Genomic DNA, 15359 nt, shown 5'->3' with positions numbered 1-15359 from the left:
GACAATTGACATGAGTGTGATTTTTTTTTTTTTTTTTTGACATCACAAACTTAGAGAAGTCTAAATCTCACAGTTGCTGAATACAGGTTGTGCGCTTTTTTTTTTTTTTTTAATTAATTGAGCATTTTACACTTTCACAATATCCAGTAAGCCATGACGGTGTGACGGCCAAAGCAACAAGGGAAAATAAAACAGCTACGTGAAATTCATGTATCATTGATTTTTTTTTTTTTTTTTTGCACCTGGGCTGTTCTGACTGACTTGTCGGGAAGTGTTCTGTGAAAAAGACCTTTTGGAAACAATTTCTTGAAATAATTAGGTCTCATCCTTCCAAAAACAAAACAAAACAACACAACAGTGGCAAAAAAAAAAGGGCAAAAAAGTATTTATCTTAAACTTACTTGCCAATGCCAGGACACACTTCAGGTCAAATGAGGCTGTGGATTCGTTGCACTTTGAGTGTATTACCCTGGTAAATAGCGTTGTGTATAATACGGCGCAGTGTGTATTTGCATGCCAAGCAGGTTACTAATAATATTAACAATAGCTCCCTTCTGTTGTGTCCCAACGGTGCCCATCTCCCAGTAGGGCGGCTGAATGGAGAACCGCCATCATTAGGATTTCTATGTCTGTTGCTTTTCCTACTGTGGTGTGGAAGAATGTCAATTTCAGTGTTTGTTTGGTCATTAAACTTACTGAAATTCACCATTTTTGATCAATAAATATTTACGTATTATTTTGACAGATAATACATATTCATACTCCCAATTAGTCGAAATGTTTTATCATCACTGTGGTTTCTTAGTAGCTCTGAAATTTTTCATCTTTCTCCATAGTTTTATCGGAAAATTCTAAAATAAATTGATCTTCCAATGTTATCTTTCCAAATGAAGTTCCTCTTTTAGATTTAGAGATGTTTTCAGAAGCCTTCCCTTGACAATATCCAACCTCTGTGTAAATCAACCAACAAGGTTCAAATAGAAACGCTGAGACCGTTGTCACAGGTGATGTGCTCTCTACATTAGCTTTTCTGTCCATGCACCTCCTTCAGCTGTAATTATTCATTAAACATTAAACCAAACTGAATGTAAATTAGCCATTAAAGCGTTGACAGTCTGTATTTTCGGGGGATAACCCATCTTTCTCATTCAGCGAGGAAAAATATCAAATATGTGGATTTTTGCACTGCAGATGTTTTGATTGCAGTTGAGAAAATCATTTTTTAAAACATATTTAATGTCTTTTAGGCTTCTTTTGTTTTTGTGTGAAATGAAAATCATACTTTTTTAATCACTTTTAGTAAATACAAAGCAGATGGGCTCATTGTCTTGGGGGACCTTGGTGCAACAGTCTCTATGTTTGGAAAGAAAACCTCATTTTCATGAAACTATTAAAAGTCCCTGGATTTAGGTTACGTTAGGTTAGGTAGTTACTTTTACTAATCCCCGAGGGGAATTTTTTTTTAAAAAAATTTAGGTTAGGTTAGGTTAGGTATTTCATATAAATGCCAGCATAAAATATACATGTACCTTTGGGGCCTCTCTCTTTGTGAAGTATGAAAGGAATATGTGATGTTCCCATGTAATATTTGTACCTGTACATCCATAGCGTGGTCTGGCTTTGCACTAACAGCCTGTCATATTGTCTTTTTGTTACTCTTAGCATGCCACCCAGGCTTCTACAAGGCATATGCCGGAAACATCAAGTGTTCAAAGTGCCCTCCGCATAGTTTCAGCTACGGAGATGGGGCGGCTATCTGCCGCTGTGAGAAGGGCTTCTTCAGGGCTGAGAAAGATCCTCCGACTATGGCTTGTACACGTGAGTATATCTGAAAACAAGGCTTCATGCTTGCTTGCGCCGTTCTCGACACGATCCGAGTGCTCCGACAGGCAGATTAACAGACGACAGATGGCTTTGGCCGCACGTGTTTATGACGGTAAAAACTAATAAAATAAATACAGAATCCATTCCAGTGGATTTACATCAATATAAGAAGATTAAAATAAACAGATGAGCTTGCTTTAATAAAGAAACTCAAAATTAACGCATTTTGTGCAGATAAGCGACTAGAAAAATGGGTGCAATGAAAATAAACCGGTACATACAGACGATGCTACCGCGGAACTACCTCACAACCGTACCTCATGAACCTCAATGGAAGTCATTGTCATGACAGGTCACGAGAATAAGAAGTGAAATTATACATTATTACCACGAAGACAACAAGCTTAAAATGAGCAACAACAAATTGGAAATGGGATTTACTTATTTACTCCAATATTAAGCTATTTGACATAGTAACCACATATACACACACACACACACACACACACACACACACACACACACACACACACACACACACACACACACACACACACACACACAAAGACTGTTTGTCATCCTGTTTGATGGGTTCAGAGTCGTGGGAAAACTGTGAACTTCACTGTCATTGTTATTATGGAGAAGAGAAGAAAACAGTAATTTTGTACTGTAGGCCAATTCAAATTTAATTAATTAATTGTAAATTCACATTAAATATGTCTTCACTCGCTTGCACTCTACAGACTGGGTAAGTTATTACTTTGTCTGTAGAGCTGGTGGATTACTCCAGTGTTCTCTCCGAATTTGCAGTGGCTGTAAATCCAGTCTCGTCTTTTGGACTTATCTGGTGTGAAACTGAACATTAGGTAGTCTCTGGATGAATTACATGCCTTTTGTTCAGCTGCCTCATCCTCATCGATGATTCACTGACTGTCATTACGACTTCATATTTGCATTAAATTACAGTTTAACCGGACTAATTCTCCTTTAATTAAAAAGCCATTTAGCTGTCACTAAGATAGACGGGGGCCACGTCTGAAAGCTCTCCAGCGTGGTAGAGTATATTTGTCTTTTGCAGTAAGACAAAGCCAACTCATTGTGGAGATGATGTTAGTTTACTCTTTATTCAATGTTTTCATTTCTAAATTTAGACTGAATTTATACAAGCATTTTAACCTGCAGTATTTTCATTCTTAAATCTCCTTTCTGTCTAAAGAAGTTCCCTTGGTGGTGAATTGCAGTCTGGCCTTTCCACAAAGTCTAAAAACAAAGTGCTAATCAAGAAGTCCAAAAACAAAGTGCTAATGCTGGTTTAGATATTCCAATCAAGTAATATGTTTTTGAAAAGATGGCTTCCCAAACATGTGTTTAATCTCTAAAATATGAAGCCAATATTATATTATTATATATATTTGATAAAAACATTGAAATTTGGAGATTGTTGAAATATAATATGAATAAGTGAACACAAAGTTTTAATTTAGTGCCTTGGTCAACAGTTGTTAGTTCATTATTGAACAGTATCCCTCCAGGCACAAGCAATTCTAAATCCTCAAGGCCACTTTTGTTCCAGGCTCAGACACAGTGTGTAAAGCCTTGTGGGCATGTGACAAACCTTCCAAACATAGAGGAGTGGACTAATGTGCCACATCTACTTTTACAAGCTGTGGGCTCTGTGTTTACTCACATAAGGCATTTTAATCAGGGGCCAGATGTGGGCCAGAATATAAACTGTTTAAGTGATATTGAAGTGGGAAAAAAAGTAGAAAGATTAAAGACTGAGGGCTGAAAAGAAAGGTGAAGAAAGAGAAGATGTCACAGGAGGAGAGATAAAGGTGGAGGAAAAGTGTAAAGGCTGGATGGAGTAGACAGTGAAGAGAGAAAGGAAGGAGGGTGCTGATACCGATCTCTCCCTGGAGGAGAATAGGAGCTGATTGATGGCAGTGGGGTTGCTCTGCAGGAGCGGAGGTGGGTGGATTCTCCTCGATGGAGAGAATGGAGGAGGTGAGATAATGGCCGATAGAGGCAGAAAGAGATGAAGGGAGAGAATGGACGCACACTGACAGAAGTGGAGGAGAGGTAGGAGGAGCTTTCCTGTCTGCTGAGATTTTTAGCAATGGTTGGGGGAGGGATGGAGGGAGGTTGAGGGAAACATCCCATTGTCCTGGCAGACAGTGAGCTTGGCAGGATGGGAGTGTTCAAATCCCTCAGGCCTTTTAACTCCACCCTGTTGACAGCTGGCTGCCTGCTATAGCACACTGCTTACCCTGACACACAAACACGCACATCCAGGGAGCACAAGAACACCGCAACCAAGTAAAATGTGAGGCAGGTAAAATAACGTTGATCGTTTACTGCACTGGAGAGGAATGCATTATGAGGAGTTCTGTGGTATTGTACCTGTGTGAAGCATGCCTTTTAATTTGATGTGGATTCTTCAAATCCTGATTAAATAGCTGAATTTATATTTGCGTGACTAGAGAGATCGTTTGAGCAGCGGTGTGCCTCAAGGGTAAATTTTGCTCATCATTTGCCCTTTGGCCAATTTGGTGATTTGAATCGACTGATGTAAAGCAATTTTACTAAGCATAGCGCTTGATGGAAATGACTTCTTAACTGTGTAGTGGCAAGTTTTGAAATAGCAGATCTGCAACAGAAGGAAGGAACTGCTGTTACTGTGCATTATCAATGACACTTAAAGAATATTATCGAGTGGCTGACGAGCTCAAGGAGGGAAAGGGGAGAGATTATTTTGCAGACACAATGATCATAATAGTAAATGTAAGGACTTTATTTCAGATATTATTGATTGCCTCTTAGTCAATTCATGAATTTCTTCATATTGATTTCCTAGGACTATGACTATAGGTCATGAGATCAAGTTAGAACAGATTCTTATGATGACAGCAGTGACACTGACCTCATCACAAACAAACAAACAAAGCATTATCTTTTAGTAAATCTATTAGCACGTTGTCTTCATGCCCAAACCTGATCAAACCTTAACAATAACACCGTTACGTCATAAAAACGGAGTTGTTTATGACTTTTGATCGTTTCGAGGGCACAGACAGATCAACACCTCGACAGTATGTGCGGCTGTAGCGGGCATGGACCAACCGTGTATTCTGTCAATTAATGTGGAGGGCATGTTGAAGTGTTTTATTTATCACTTCATCAAATCTCTGCATTCCTTTGCAGGCCCTCCATCTCCTCCCCGTAATTTAATGTCTAACCTGAACGACACCAGTCTGCTGCTGGAGTGGTCTCCGCCCAGCGACACCGGGGGCCGCCGGGACCTCACTTACAACGTCATGTGCAAACGCTGCGGCCCCGAGCCCAACCATTGCCAGCTCTGTGAGGAGGAGCTCCGCTTTCTGCCACGGCCGTTAGGACTCACCAACGCCACCGTGACGGTCATGGACTTCTCTGCACACGCCAACTACACCTTTGAGATCGAGTCGCTGAACGGCGTGTCGGACTTGAGCTCCTTCCCTCGCCAGGTAGCCATCATCACCGTCAGCACTGATCAGGGTGGTGAGTAGATGTTTCTTTTATTTGACTTGACGTAGAGGGTTCGTTGTGATTTGTCACTTTTAGTTACACGTGATCTATGACATGTGGACTCTGCTTCGTTGCTGAAAAACATGATCCTCCCTATTGTATCCAACCACATCCGCAACATCCCATTTCACGATAACTTTTTAACCTTTTTGCTCCTGCTGCTGCTATACACGTTTGCATTGTGACAAGTACAGCTGAGATCTCAGTCTAATAAGGTATTAATTAATTCCATTCCTGGTATAGCTTGTATTGGGTGAACACAAATGCATTGTTACCTCTTCATTCAATGGGGCTACCTCAAATACTGACTAGGTTTTAGTAAAAATTTGATGTCAGTTACGCCACTAAATCAGGGAACACTTGATTAGATTTAGATTAGATTAGTCCCAACATATGCCAAGGGCATTTCATGTTCAAAACACATTAAGAACAATATTCTTTGCTGTCTGCACCATAACAGCGCTGAAAGCATGTGCATGCTGCAGAAGCGCTGCAGCGCTTTCAGAAACTTTAAAAACCACTGAGCAGTCAGACGCTTTCACTCAAATAAACAAGGTACCGTCTTCTAAACAGGCATCCAGTTCTCAATACATCTCATCTGCAGATGATAAAAAAAAAAAAAATTAACTGACAATTGAGGAAAAATGCAATAAACAACTTATTGGTTATAAAATAACTTTTGAACATTTAATCCAAGACAGAACTTCATCCCCAAAATGAATGACCACCATTAGCCAATCAGAATGGCCGTGTCTTTTGAGCCATACTTAGCCTTTCTAAGTATACACCATTATTTAAGTACTGGTAATCAATTTGTAGTATTATGGGACCTTGGTGGAGGTTTGAGCTCCCTGAGTGCTTTTTCAACCGTAAGGTTTGCATTCTTGTGAAATCCAGACTATTTACTATCATCATCTTTGACCTTGGATGCAGATGCTGGAGACAGACAGGCCGAGATTTATGACAAAATGTTTCTCTACTATTTGTGTTTTTGTATCCTTCAAATCTGCTGTAAATGATGCCAGAGGCTCGAGATTTTGTTGCTACCTATCTTTTTGCTTTGAATAAGGTTTTGATGCTGAAAGGCCTATATTTCCTTTGGGAGAGTGTTTGGTGTACAGCATGCTTATGCTTTTAATTTGTGATTTGCAAACACTGTGTTTTCTATCATCTTCCTCCTCCCTCTCCTCTCCTCCCTCGACTATTCTGTCGCTCCTTCTTTTCCAGTTGGTTGTTTGTCTTCTCTCTCTCTCTCTCTCTCTCTCTCTCTCTCTCTCTCTCTCTCTCTCTCTCTCTCTCCTGTTTTCTGCATCCAAACATGTTTGTTTTTTCTCTGTTCTCTTCTCCTTCTTTCTCACCATCCCTCCATCTTTCTTGTGCCGTGGGAGTCTGGGAGAAATACATTTTCTCATACAGCCAAAACACATTAAATGCATTATTCTATGTCACTGGGGACAACTCTAGCCTTTACAGGTAACCCAATGTTACACGCAGCCTTTTTATTTCATTAAGATGGCCAGTTTAGCACATAGTCGTGGCAGGTCCCTGGGCTGTATACAAGACTCATTTCAACACTAATGTACCCAGCTGCAGCGGTTTAAAATGCTCGAAGGGAAAAGTCATATTTATGGTCCTCAGCGACTGATAAGCAGACTGATTATGTATTTCACCACTATCACCTTTTCAGAAACCAGAGTTTGATCAGTGAGTCAATAGTCTGTGCCATTTATTTTAATTAGAATCATGAAAGGTTATTGATAACCTAGCTGGTTTTGCGAAGGCTATAATTGTACAATGTTCCATCGCCAAGTCCATGTGCTGATGATCTTGGTGCACATTTCAAAGTATTAGAAAATATTCCACAGTGCTTCTGCTTTTTGTGGCAGGTGTCACAAATAGTTCCAACTGCATCTTTTTTAAGGTTGTATACCAGGTCAACATTGGTACATATTTGTTCACACATGCAAAGAATATTAAACACCCTGATTTAGGATTCAACCAGTTTCCTCCTGTATTAGTGTCAGATTGTCAGGGCTCGATAGCCCACTCACAACTTATTATATGCGTCAGTGTTGACATTTGTTTCTGATAATTCTAATCATTGTGTCGGTTTCAATTCTTTTATCATTTCAATTCAATTCTTATTTCTCCGGTTGCACAGAAATTAAGTAATACCATGATATTTAGTTTCTTTCAGAGGGGCGGGGGGTCTTTTTTAGGAGGGCAGCTACACAATGGTAGAGGAAACTCTTTCATAAGTACAGATTGGGATTTCCAGACCAGTAATACATACTCCTCTCGTTATAGTTGCACAAACCACTGTCCTAATGTATCATATCACTCAAATTAAAGAAATAGTGCAGTAATACTCAATGCCTTGATGCACTTCTAAAAATGTTGAATGAATAAATAAAAAGAGCAACAAAGATGAAACTCGGTGTAAAAAACCATTAAAACCAAAAGGCATGCTTAAACTACAGACATGTGTTTTTCAAGCATGTTTAAACTCGTGAGGCTCATCAAGTGTCAAAAATTTGAATTGTACAAAATGAAATATGGAATGATAAAGTGAAACTTTTCTCATCCTAAATCATTGTTCAAATCCTCCAATGAGAGCTAACTACTGATGTGACAACATTAGTTTTGGTCATTATTGTCATGATAACGCTGGCAGAAAACTGATACTGCACGTATGTTGCATCATGGGAAACATATCCCCTTCAACATAAAAGCATAAATTCTGTTGAGTTCAAAATATAAGTTTGACTTCCCCCCCACCCTTTTGCACCTTCATCATTTCATCAGAATCATTCTCTACAATAACTTTAGTTTTTTTAACAGAAGATAGTTTTTTTGTTTTAGTCCAGAAAGCCATATTAACAGCAGCTGAAATATGACACTGGAAGAAGGATCAGGTCCATCTGACAGGCACATTGATTTAATGAAGAATACCAATTGTTATATTGTCAGCAATGTAAAATAAAAACTGCAGTGGCTTTTCCAAAGTGTGCATAAGGTCAGCATATTCATTCAAGGCAAAGATAACCAATGCGAAGCCTCTTATGAAAAGGAAAACTTGCATGCTTCAGGAATATGCATACATACTTTGCCACATATACTTCCCCTGACACATCCACCAAAAAACCTCTGTGTGATTGGCTTGTTTGGAAAGGAGCACAGAAAATTCCAACACCATTAGCATAGCCTTGCCATCAGCAGAAATGAGACAGCCATGTGAATTTCTGTTTGTTGCGAGGAATATCAAAAGTCTCCTGTAATAATGTACTCTATCCATAAATAAATTAGACTTTGTCATTAAAATGCAGATGGCCATTTTGGTAAATGCCTTGTGCCAGTGAATTTAGTATATGATTTGTTGTGCTGAGGATTGGCTGCTTTGCACGCACACACACACACAAACATTGAAATATTGTACACATGAAACAGAGGAACTCTACAGGCCTGTGATAATTTCCTGTCAGGCATAACCTTTTCAATATATTGTGATTCATACAGTGAAGCTCATCTGATATATGCACAGCCATCAGTCTTCATAGCGCACATAAGCACTGAGACTCTGTGGAGAATTATAATGCATAAGGATTAACAGCAGGGGGGGGGGTCTTGGAGTAAATCCCCTCAAATTGGAAGAAAGAGAAATAGATTCAGAAGAAATCATGTGTGCATTTGTGGTTCTTTAAGTCTGTGACCCCGGGGGCTATAATAGTTTACAGAAAACGTTCACATGCAGCCGTATGAAATCAAATTTGGTCTGTACTGTCAGAGGAAATTCCAGTTGCGTCCAAATTGTTTTTATAAACTTGTCTCACTCCCACATAAATACTTCTGAAAGTAGGTGACTCGGTCAGGAGGAAAAGAAAATAGCAAGAAGCGGCTGCAGGACAAGTGTCAGCAGGGTGAGGACAGGAGAAGTGAAACGATTAAAGAAGAGAGAGAGACTTGGGGAAAGTAAAGGAAGAGACAGAGAGGAGGTTCTATGAATGTGGAAAGGAGGAAAAGAGTTAGGCAAAGACAAATGAAGTGACAGACAGAGAGGAGGGTGAAAGAGGACGGAAAATAAGAAGCAGAGTGCGAGAAGATGATTGAGTGAGGAGAGGATCGAAAGAGCAAACAAGGGGGTGGCAGGATGAAGAAGAGGGTAAATTAGCTGACAAGAAATGTGGGCAGAGGATAAAGAGAGTGCGGGGGAAGAGATTGACACACAGAGGCATCTGTGTACTTTTGTGTGTGTGTTTGATGAATAAAAACGTGAACTACTTATTCCTAATGTGCTGAAGTTCAGCCACCTCTACACAGGGTCATGCTGTCATCTCGGTTGCACCCGCATGTGCAGATTTCACAGTGGTTGGTGTCTTCAGTCTTAGTTGGCCTAGACGTGGAAACACAATCCGGTGAGATGCAGTTCATGACAACACCTCAACACACGTGGGTGAACACCTCTTTGACACTAAACAAGTAAAACAAAAATGACTCAAAGAAAGGCAGAAGTCCACTGATCCATGTATGAAGTCACTCAGTTTCAACTTGGGTAAATCTCACATTAGAACATAGTATTAAGCTCTCTGAATGCAATTTTTTGGCTACATGTTTTTCTGAGTTGCAGTAACTTGAGGCTTCTCTGTATAAAGCTGGTTAGTTAGCAGCTACCAATAGCATGGGAGGTATTTCAGGATCATCGGTAATTTGCAGCATCTAGCTATATTTTCCGTGCAAGGTGTATAGTGGACATCTGGTAATTGTGGGCACAAAAAAAACATTCAGGGGCTGGTGTTGAAGTGAAAGTATCAGCTGGAAGATAGATGTCCACTTCAACCACTCTGAAACAGCATTGATTCAGGTCTGAATGCCAGAAAGCAGTTTGGTTGTTATTAAAATGTATTAAGATTCATAAAGTGAAACAAAAAATACAATAAAATGGAGGCTTAGATATCCAACAATGTTCAATACCTGTTAGAGTGCAAATTTGTCTTCCAATGTGTGTATACAGTTTGTGTGCGGTTACATTTAGGCTACTTGAAAAATATTGTGTACCTATCTACACAGCATATGGACAGGGGGCGATTTCAGATGTACGAGCTCTGTTTCGTAATGTAAACTGAGAAATAGATGGCCGAGAGGGGGTGGACAGGCGGAGGACTGCAGAAAAAAAGCAAAGGAGGAGGCGGGAGAGAAGGAGAAGGAGGAAACGGCCTAGAAACAGGAGAGTTTCTTTAATCACAGGAAGCAGCTGGGTAATTGTGAATGTCACCGAAAGCAATCAGAGACGGATCGGATTCTCAGTTGTGGCGAAGCAACGGGACAGTTTTAAAGCAACTTGAGAGACTCTAATCAGACAATCTTTTGTAGATGAAAAGCTGATGGGTAAAACAAACGATCTCAGATCTGCATGATGATATGGACTAACGTGGGAGAGGCTGGCAAGCGGACTGCCGATCATCGACTTGGCACTGGTTGCAAGTGGCTCCATCCTTTTCTTAGATGTCACTCATCTGAAAGCAGTCGCCGCAAAGATATTATGCCACCACCAACAAAACCAAAGTGGACGTGTGTGTGTGTGTGTGTGTGTGTGTGTGTGTGTGTGTGTGTGTGTGTGTGTGTGTGTGTGTGTGTGTGTGTGTGTGTGTGTGTGTGTGTGTGTGTGTGTGTGTGTGTGTGTGTGTGTGTGTGTGTGTGTGTGTGTGTGTGTGAACACGCTAAACCGCGCACGACTTGCATGTTACATTTAATGTGATTATTGTACCGAAGCCAAATGAAAGCTGGTCTAAATGTCAGAGTCTTGATCATCTTCATCCGAGACCTTTTTTTCCTCCCCAGTAAACAATGCGAACCGCACGCTTATGTCAAGCATGTGCACAATCTGAAACATTATATGAGTCTCAATGTGCTTACCTAGCATGCACGCTTACAAGGTAATGACGTGCAGAAAAAGGGTGCAGTAATGAAAACTTCATGAAAATGGTGATTCTATAGTAAACCTGAAAATGCAGGTCCAAAATGCTGAGGCACGTAAACCATTACAGCAAAACCGTTACACGTTTCAGCTGATATTGTATGCGTCAGTGTTGTTGTGTCAAGATGTTATAGTGTCTTCCATTCTCGAGATATGTTAAGATTTTTTTTTTTCTGAAAACAAGCAAGCAAGCAATAGTGAGTCACTCAGACACACTAATTTAAATGCTCTCTGCTGCCTATGGACGGATGGATGAATGGTAAAACTAAATGAGAGTGTGCATTTTTGCTCTGGGAATAAAATAACTTCAGTTAGATAAACACAATAATTAAAAGGAAAACTCGTATCCACTGGAGTAATAACCTCCAAAGATGCCAGTCAGCAAAGTGTACCGTTTTCCAGATCTTTTTAAACTTGTTTGTTTGAAAGTGTTGGAGACAACCTCAAACCAAACTACTTGACTGTATCATGGACCTCAAACCTTTGAGGGCAATAAAATGTACAAACCCGTCCTAAGTGAATGAGGATCCGGAACATGACGGATAACGTACTCATATGAGCTCCAGGTTTGTCACCCATAAATTATAATTCTGTAGTTTTCATGTTACAAGTCAAACTCCTGAACAGTGACTATCTTCAGCCCAAAGGTTAGCAACAAATGAAAACAGTTTTAGAAAAGTTGCAGGAAAAAATTGAAACGATGTGAACTGACCCATCTAAACTTGACTCAAGCCAGCTGAGTGTGTTTCCTGTGACTCAGCGTGTCAAGTCGCCAGCGGGCATTTTTAAAACATAAGACACGTCACTTCTTTCAACAGCCAATCAGCTTGTAGAAAAGTCCGCTGGTCACGTCAGTTACAAACTGCCAGCTTATTGAAATGGGAGAGTGTTGGACAGAAGAGAGGATCACCTCATCAGTTTGAGGAACAGACATGTATGTTTGCTGTTTTGCCCCGTCATCACTACTGAATATGCAACTCACTATCACTGTCCTCATTCATTTTTTTAAGACGCTACCAATTATATCCAGCTACGAGAAAGCCTGAAAGGCCAGCAGAAGTGCAGAGAGTCGTTTCTGTGGAGATGTTACACTGTCTTGTCTCGTTGCTTTGGCGTGAACTGGCAGGTTTACAAATGTTGCAGAATGGGAAATTGAGGTTAGTTCCCTCATCGTGAATCTTTGGTCTGAACCTTTGGAAAGAGTTGAAACTGTTGTCGATATAAAGTTTGGTTGATTAAGCAGTAACTCTTCTGGCTTTATAGTAAACGTTATTATTTTAAGGAACTGTGCAATTGTTCAGTTACTCCAGGAAGACCATGTCCAATTGAAATCTTTGTTGAGGAAATGTGATGATGTTGCAGCACCTGAATCCTTAATGCACTGCAAATTTGTATCACTTTCCCCATTCATTAATGTTTGTCATGGTTTCTTTTATGAGATCATTTTTCCAGACATACAATAACTCAAGGCCACAGGATTACCTTCTCAGTTATATCAGTCATGCCTGTTTTTCTCTTTGTTTTATTGCTGTTTTACTTGTAAAAAAGCGAATCAGCTGAATGCTAAACCTAATCTGCGTCTCTCCATTCCAATTTGCCTCGCCAATTGTTTTCCACTTTTCTTGCTTCTTTCTGACATATAGTTTCACACACACACACACACACACACATTTTAAGATGTGCTGACACATAGTGAAAAAGAGGCAATTATTAAAACGGCAGTCAAAGTAAACTGAAAACACTGAATCAGACAAGAGGGATTAGAGAGACCGACACAGAATAAACTCTGCTGGGATGACACATTTTTATTAAATAAGATTATGAGTAAACATTGAGACCAGTGGTTCTTAACTGGTGGGTTGCAACCCAACAGGAGGTCGCAGGGCCATGTTGAGTGGGTTGCGGATTTGTGTATGGAGAACCAAATGTCAAACTTTCTTTTAAATTACAGAGAACTTGTGCTGCTGCTTCATATTTCATTGAATTCTGTTGATTCTTGAAACTTGATGAGCTTTGCCAGTTTAAACTTGTATACAGTATGTGCATGCCGTTCAAGGTAAGTCTGCAATTTTATTTCATTGTTTTTTGCCTTAGTTGCACTTTTGATGCACTTTTTGTTTTGTTTCACGTTTAATGGTACATGACGGCACGTTTTGTTTGTGAAAGGGGCTCCAAAATTTCAGAAACTTGGCTCGCAAGTTGCAACTACGGAAACTTGGTCCTGCAGCTAGACCAGTTGAGAATACTCATTTGAACATTATCAGGAAAAGTTTATACTGGTTGTAAACCGATGTTTTTTTTAATTTAGCGAAGACATAAGGCCTCATATTTTGACCTACAAATGTCCAGATTCAAAGATTTGAATCTTCACAGTATTGTTAGTGGTTTTCAAACTCCCATATCTGTCAAAATCCAATAGCATCTTGTGCACCGAGTTGTCCAAGTCACACTCTATGAAAACCTCTAACCTTTGCCATGCCCCAAACTAAGACCAACGTAATTATGCAGCTTCAAATGAATAGTGTATGTTAAACTCCCGGCTTTCCCAGCCACCATACCGCTCCCAGGCAGCCCTCTCCTGGCATCGCGCCACGCTCTAACTAACTATGACAAATTAGCCCCACACTTAATTACCAGCTTGGGAGAATCACAATGATGTTTATTAGGCGCGGCATCATAAAGCAGTGTGTCCGTGCCCCGAGACCAAAGCGCTATGCTAGAGAAACGCTAATAATAACAACAGCCATACAAATTGTCTGAGTGGAATGACCGGGGCCCCGGAGGCGCTGGCCGGTGTTGGGGTGAGCAGGAAGGTGACTTTCTGTGGATGAATCAATATTGTTCTCCACTGTGCTGCTGGACTGAGGTCTGGCAACCAGTGGAGCCTGGCTGTTATCCACTCCGACTGTGCGTGTTTGTGTGTGTGTGTGTGTGTGTGTGTGTGTGTGTGTGTGTGTGTGTGTGTGTGTGTGTGTGTGTGTGTGTGTGTGTGTGTGTGTGTGTGTGTGTGTGTGTGTGTGTGTGTGTGTGTGTGTGTGTGTGTGTGTCACTGGGGTAGATTTAGCTGAGATCCTTACTCCATTATGGGTTAATAGGAAAACGCGGGTGCTGATGAAAAATGCTGAATATATGATATCACAGGATAAAAAAAAAATTATCCTTTGACGTACAGTTACACGGGCAGGGATACCTTTGGGGTCCTCTCTGTGTGTGTGTATGTGCGCGTGCGTGTGTGTGTGTGTGTGTGTGTGTGTGTGTGTGTGTGTGTGTGTGTGTGTGTGTGTGTGTGTGTGTGTGTGTGTGACCACAGTTGGACTAGTGACACTGGCCTTGTGTTGAAAGCAGTCATAAATAGAACCTCCATGCTTGCTGGCTTATTAACAGTTGATTTATCCGCCTCTCCATAAGGAATGCGCGGCCTTGGCACCCAAGTCCAAAGATTGGCCCCAAGGGGCCCCAATTACCAGGTGTCATGTGTGTACGTGAAGGTGCGTCGAGGGAATACTTTGTGTCATAGTGCCGCGGATGTTGTGTGTGCGGACGTGCCTTTTTATATACGTCAGTGCCAGGGTCATCTTCATCGTCATCATCACTCTCTCTCACTAACCCACTCACACACACACACACACACACACACACACACACACACACACACACACACACACACACACACACACACACACACACACACACACACACACACACACACACACACACACACTCTTTATGCCTCCTGTGGTGGGAGATACAGGGGGGAATAATGGGACGGGATAAATTTATTCGACAGCTCTCTGTCTCTGCAGTGATTTATCAAAGTATTTATTCTGCTGATGTGCCTTTATCTTTCTCTCTTCTCTCTTTCCCTCACATTTCTCCCTCTGCTGTATTTTTACATTAAGGCCATGTGTATGTTTGACTCAAGTGTGTCCATCATTATTATAAGTACTGACATCACACGGCATTATATTTTGCTGTTACAGCAGCTGTGTGGCATTAATGT

The 15359-nt window shown here is 40.7% G+C and overlaps 1 protein-coding gene across 2 annotated transcripts in view; it reads left to right on the top strand.

Annotated features, from left to right (window-relative positions):
* LOC138620876 (ephrin type-A receptor 6-like) overlaps nucleotides 1–15359 on the top strand; it is a 165037-nt gene that overhangs the window by 87710 nt on the left and 61968 nt on the right. For both annotated transcript variants that reach the window (XM_069698481.1, XM_069698480.1), the window contains exons 4-5: nucleotides 1663–1818; nucleotides 5026–5361. In XM_069698481.1, the coding sequence (XP_069554582.1) occupies nucleotides 1663–1818; nucleotides 5026–5361 (492 nt within the window). The remainder of the gene's footprint in view (nucleotides 1–1662; nucleotides 1819–5025; nucleotides 5362–15359) is intronic.

This window comes from Brachyistius frenatus, unplaced genomic scaffold (assembly GCF_029030835.1).
Source record: "Brachyistius frenatus isolate BFR_SWC_R1_liver_20210118 unplaced genomic scaffold, ASM2903083v1 Contig_27, whole genome shotgun sequence".
Classification (NCBI taxonomy): domain Eukaryota; kingdom Metazoa; phylum Chordata; class Actinopteri; family Embiotocidae; genus Brachyistius; species Brachyistius frenatus.
Note: the sequence above shows the minus strand (reverse complement) of the source record. Positions and strands in the feature narration are given on the sequence as shown.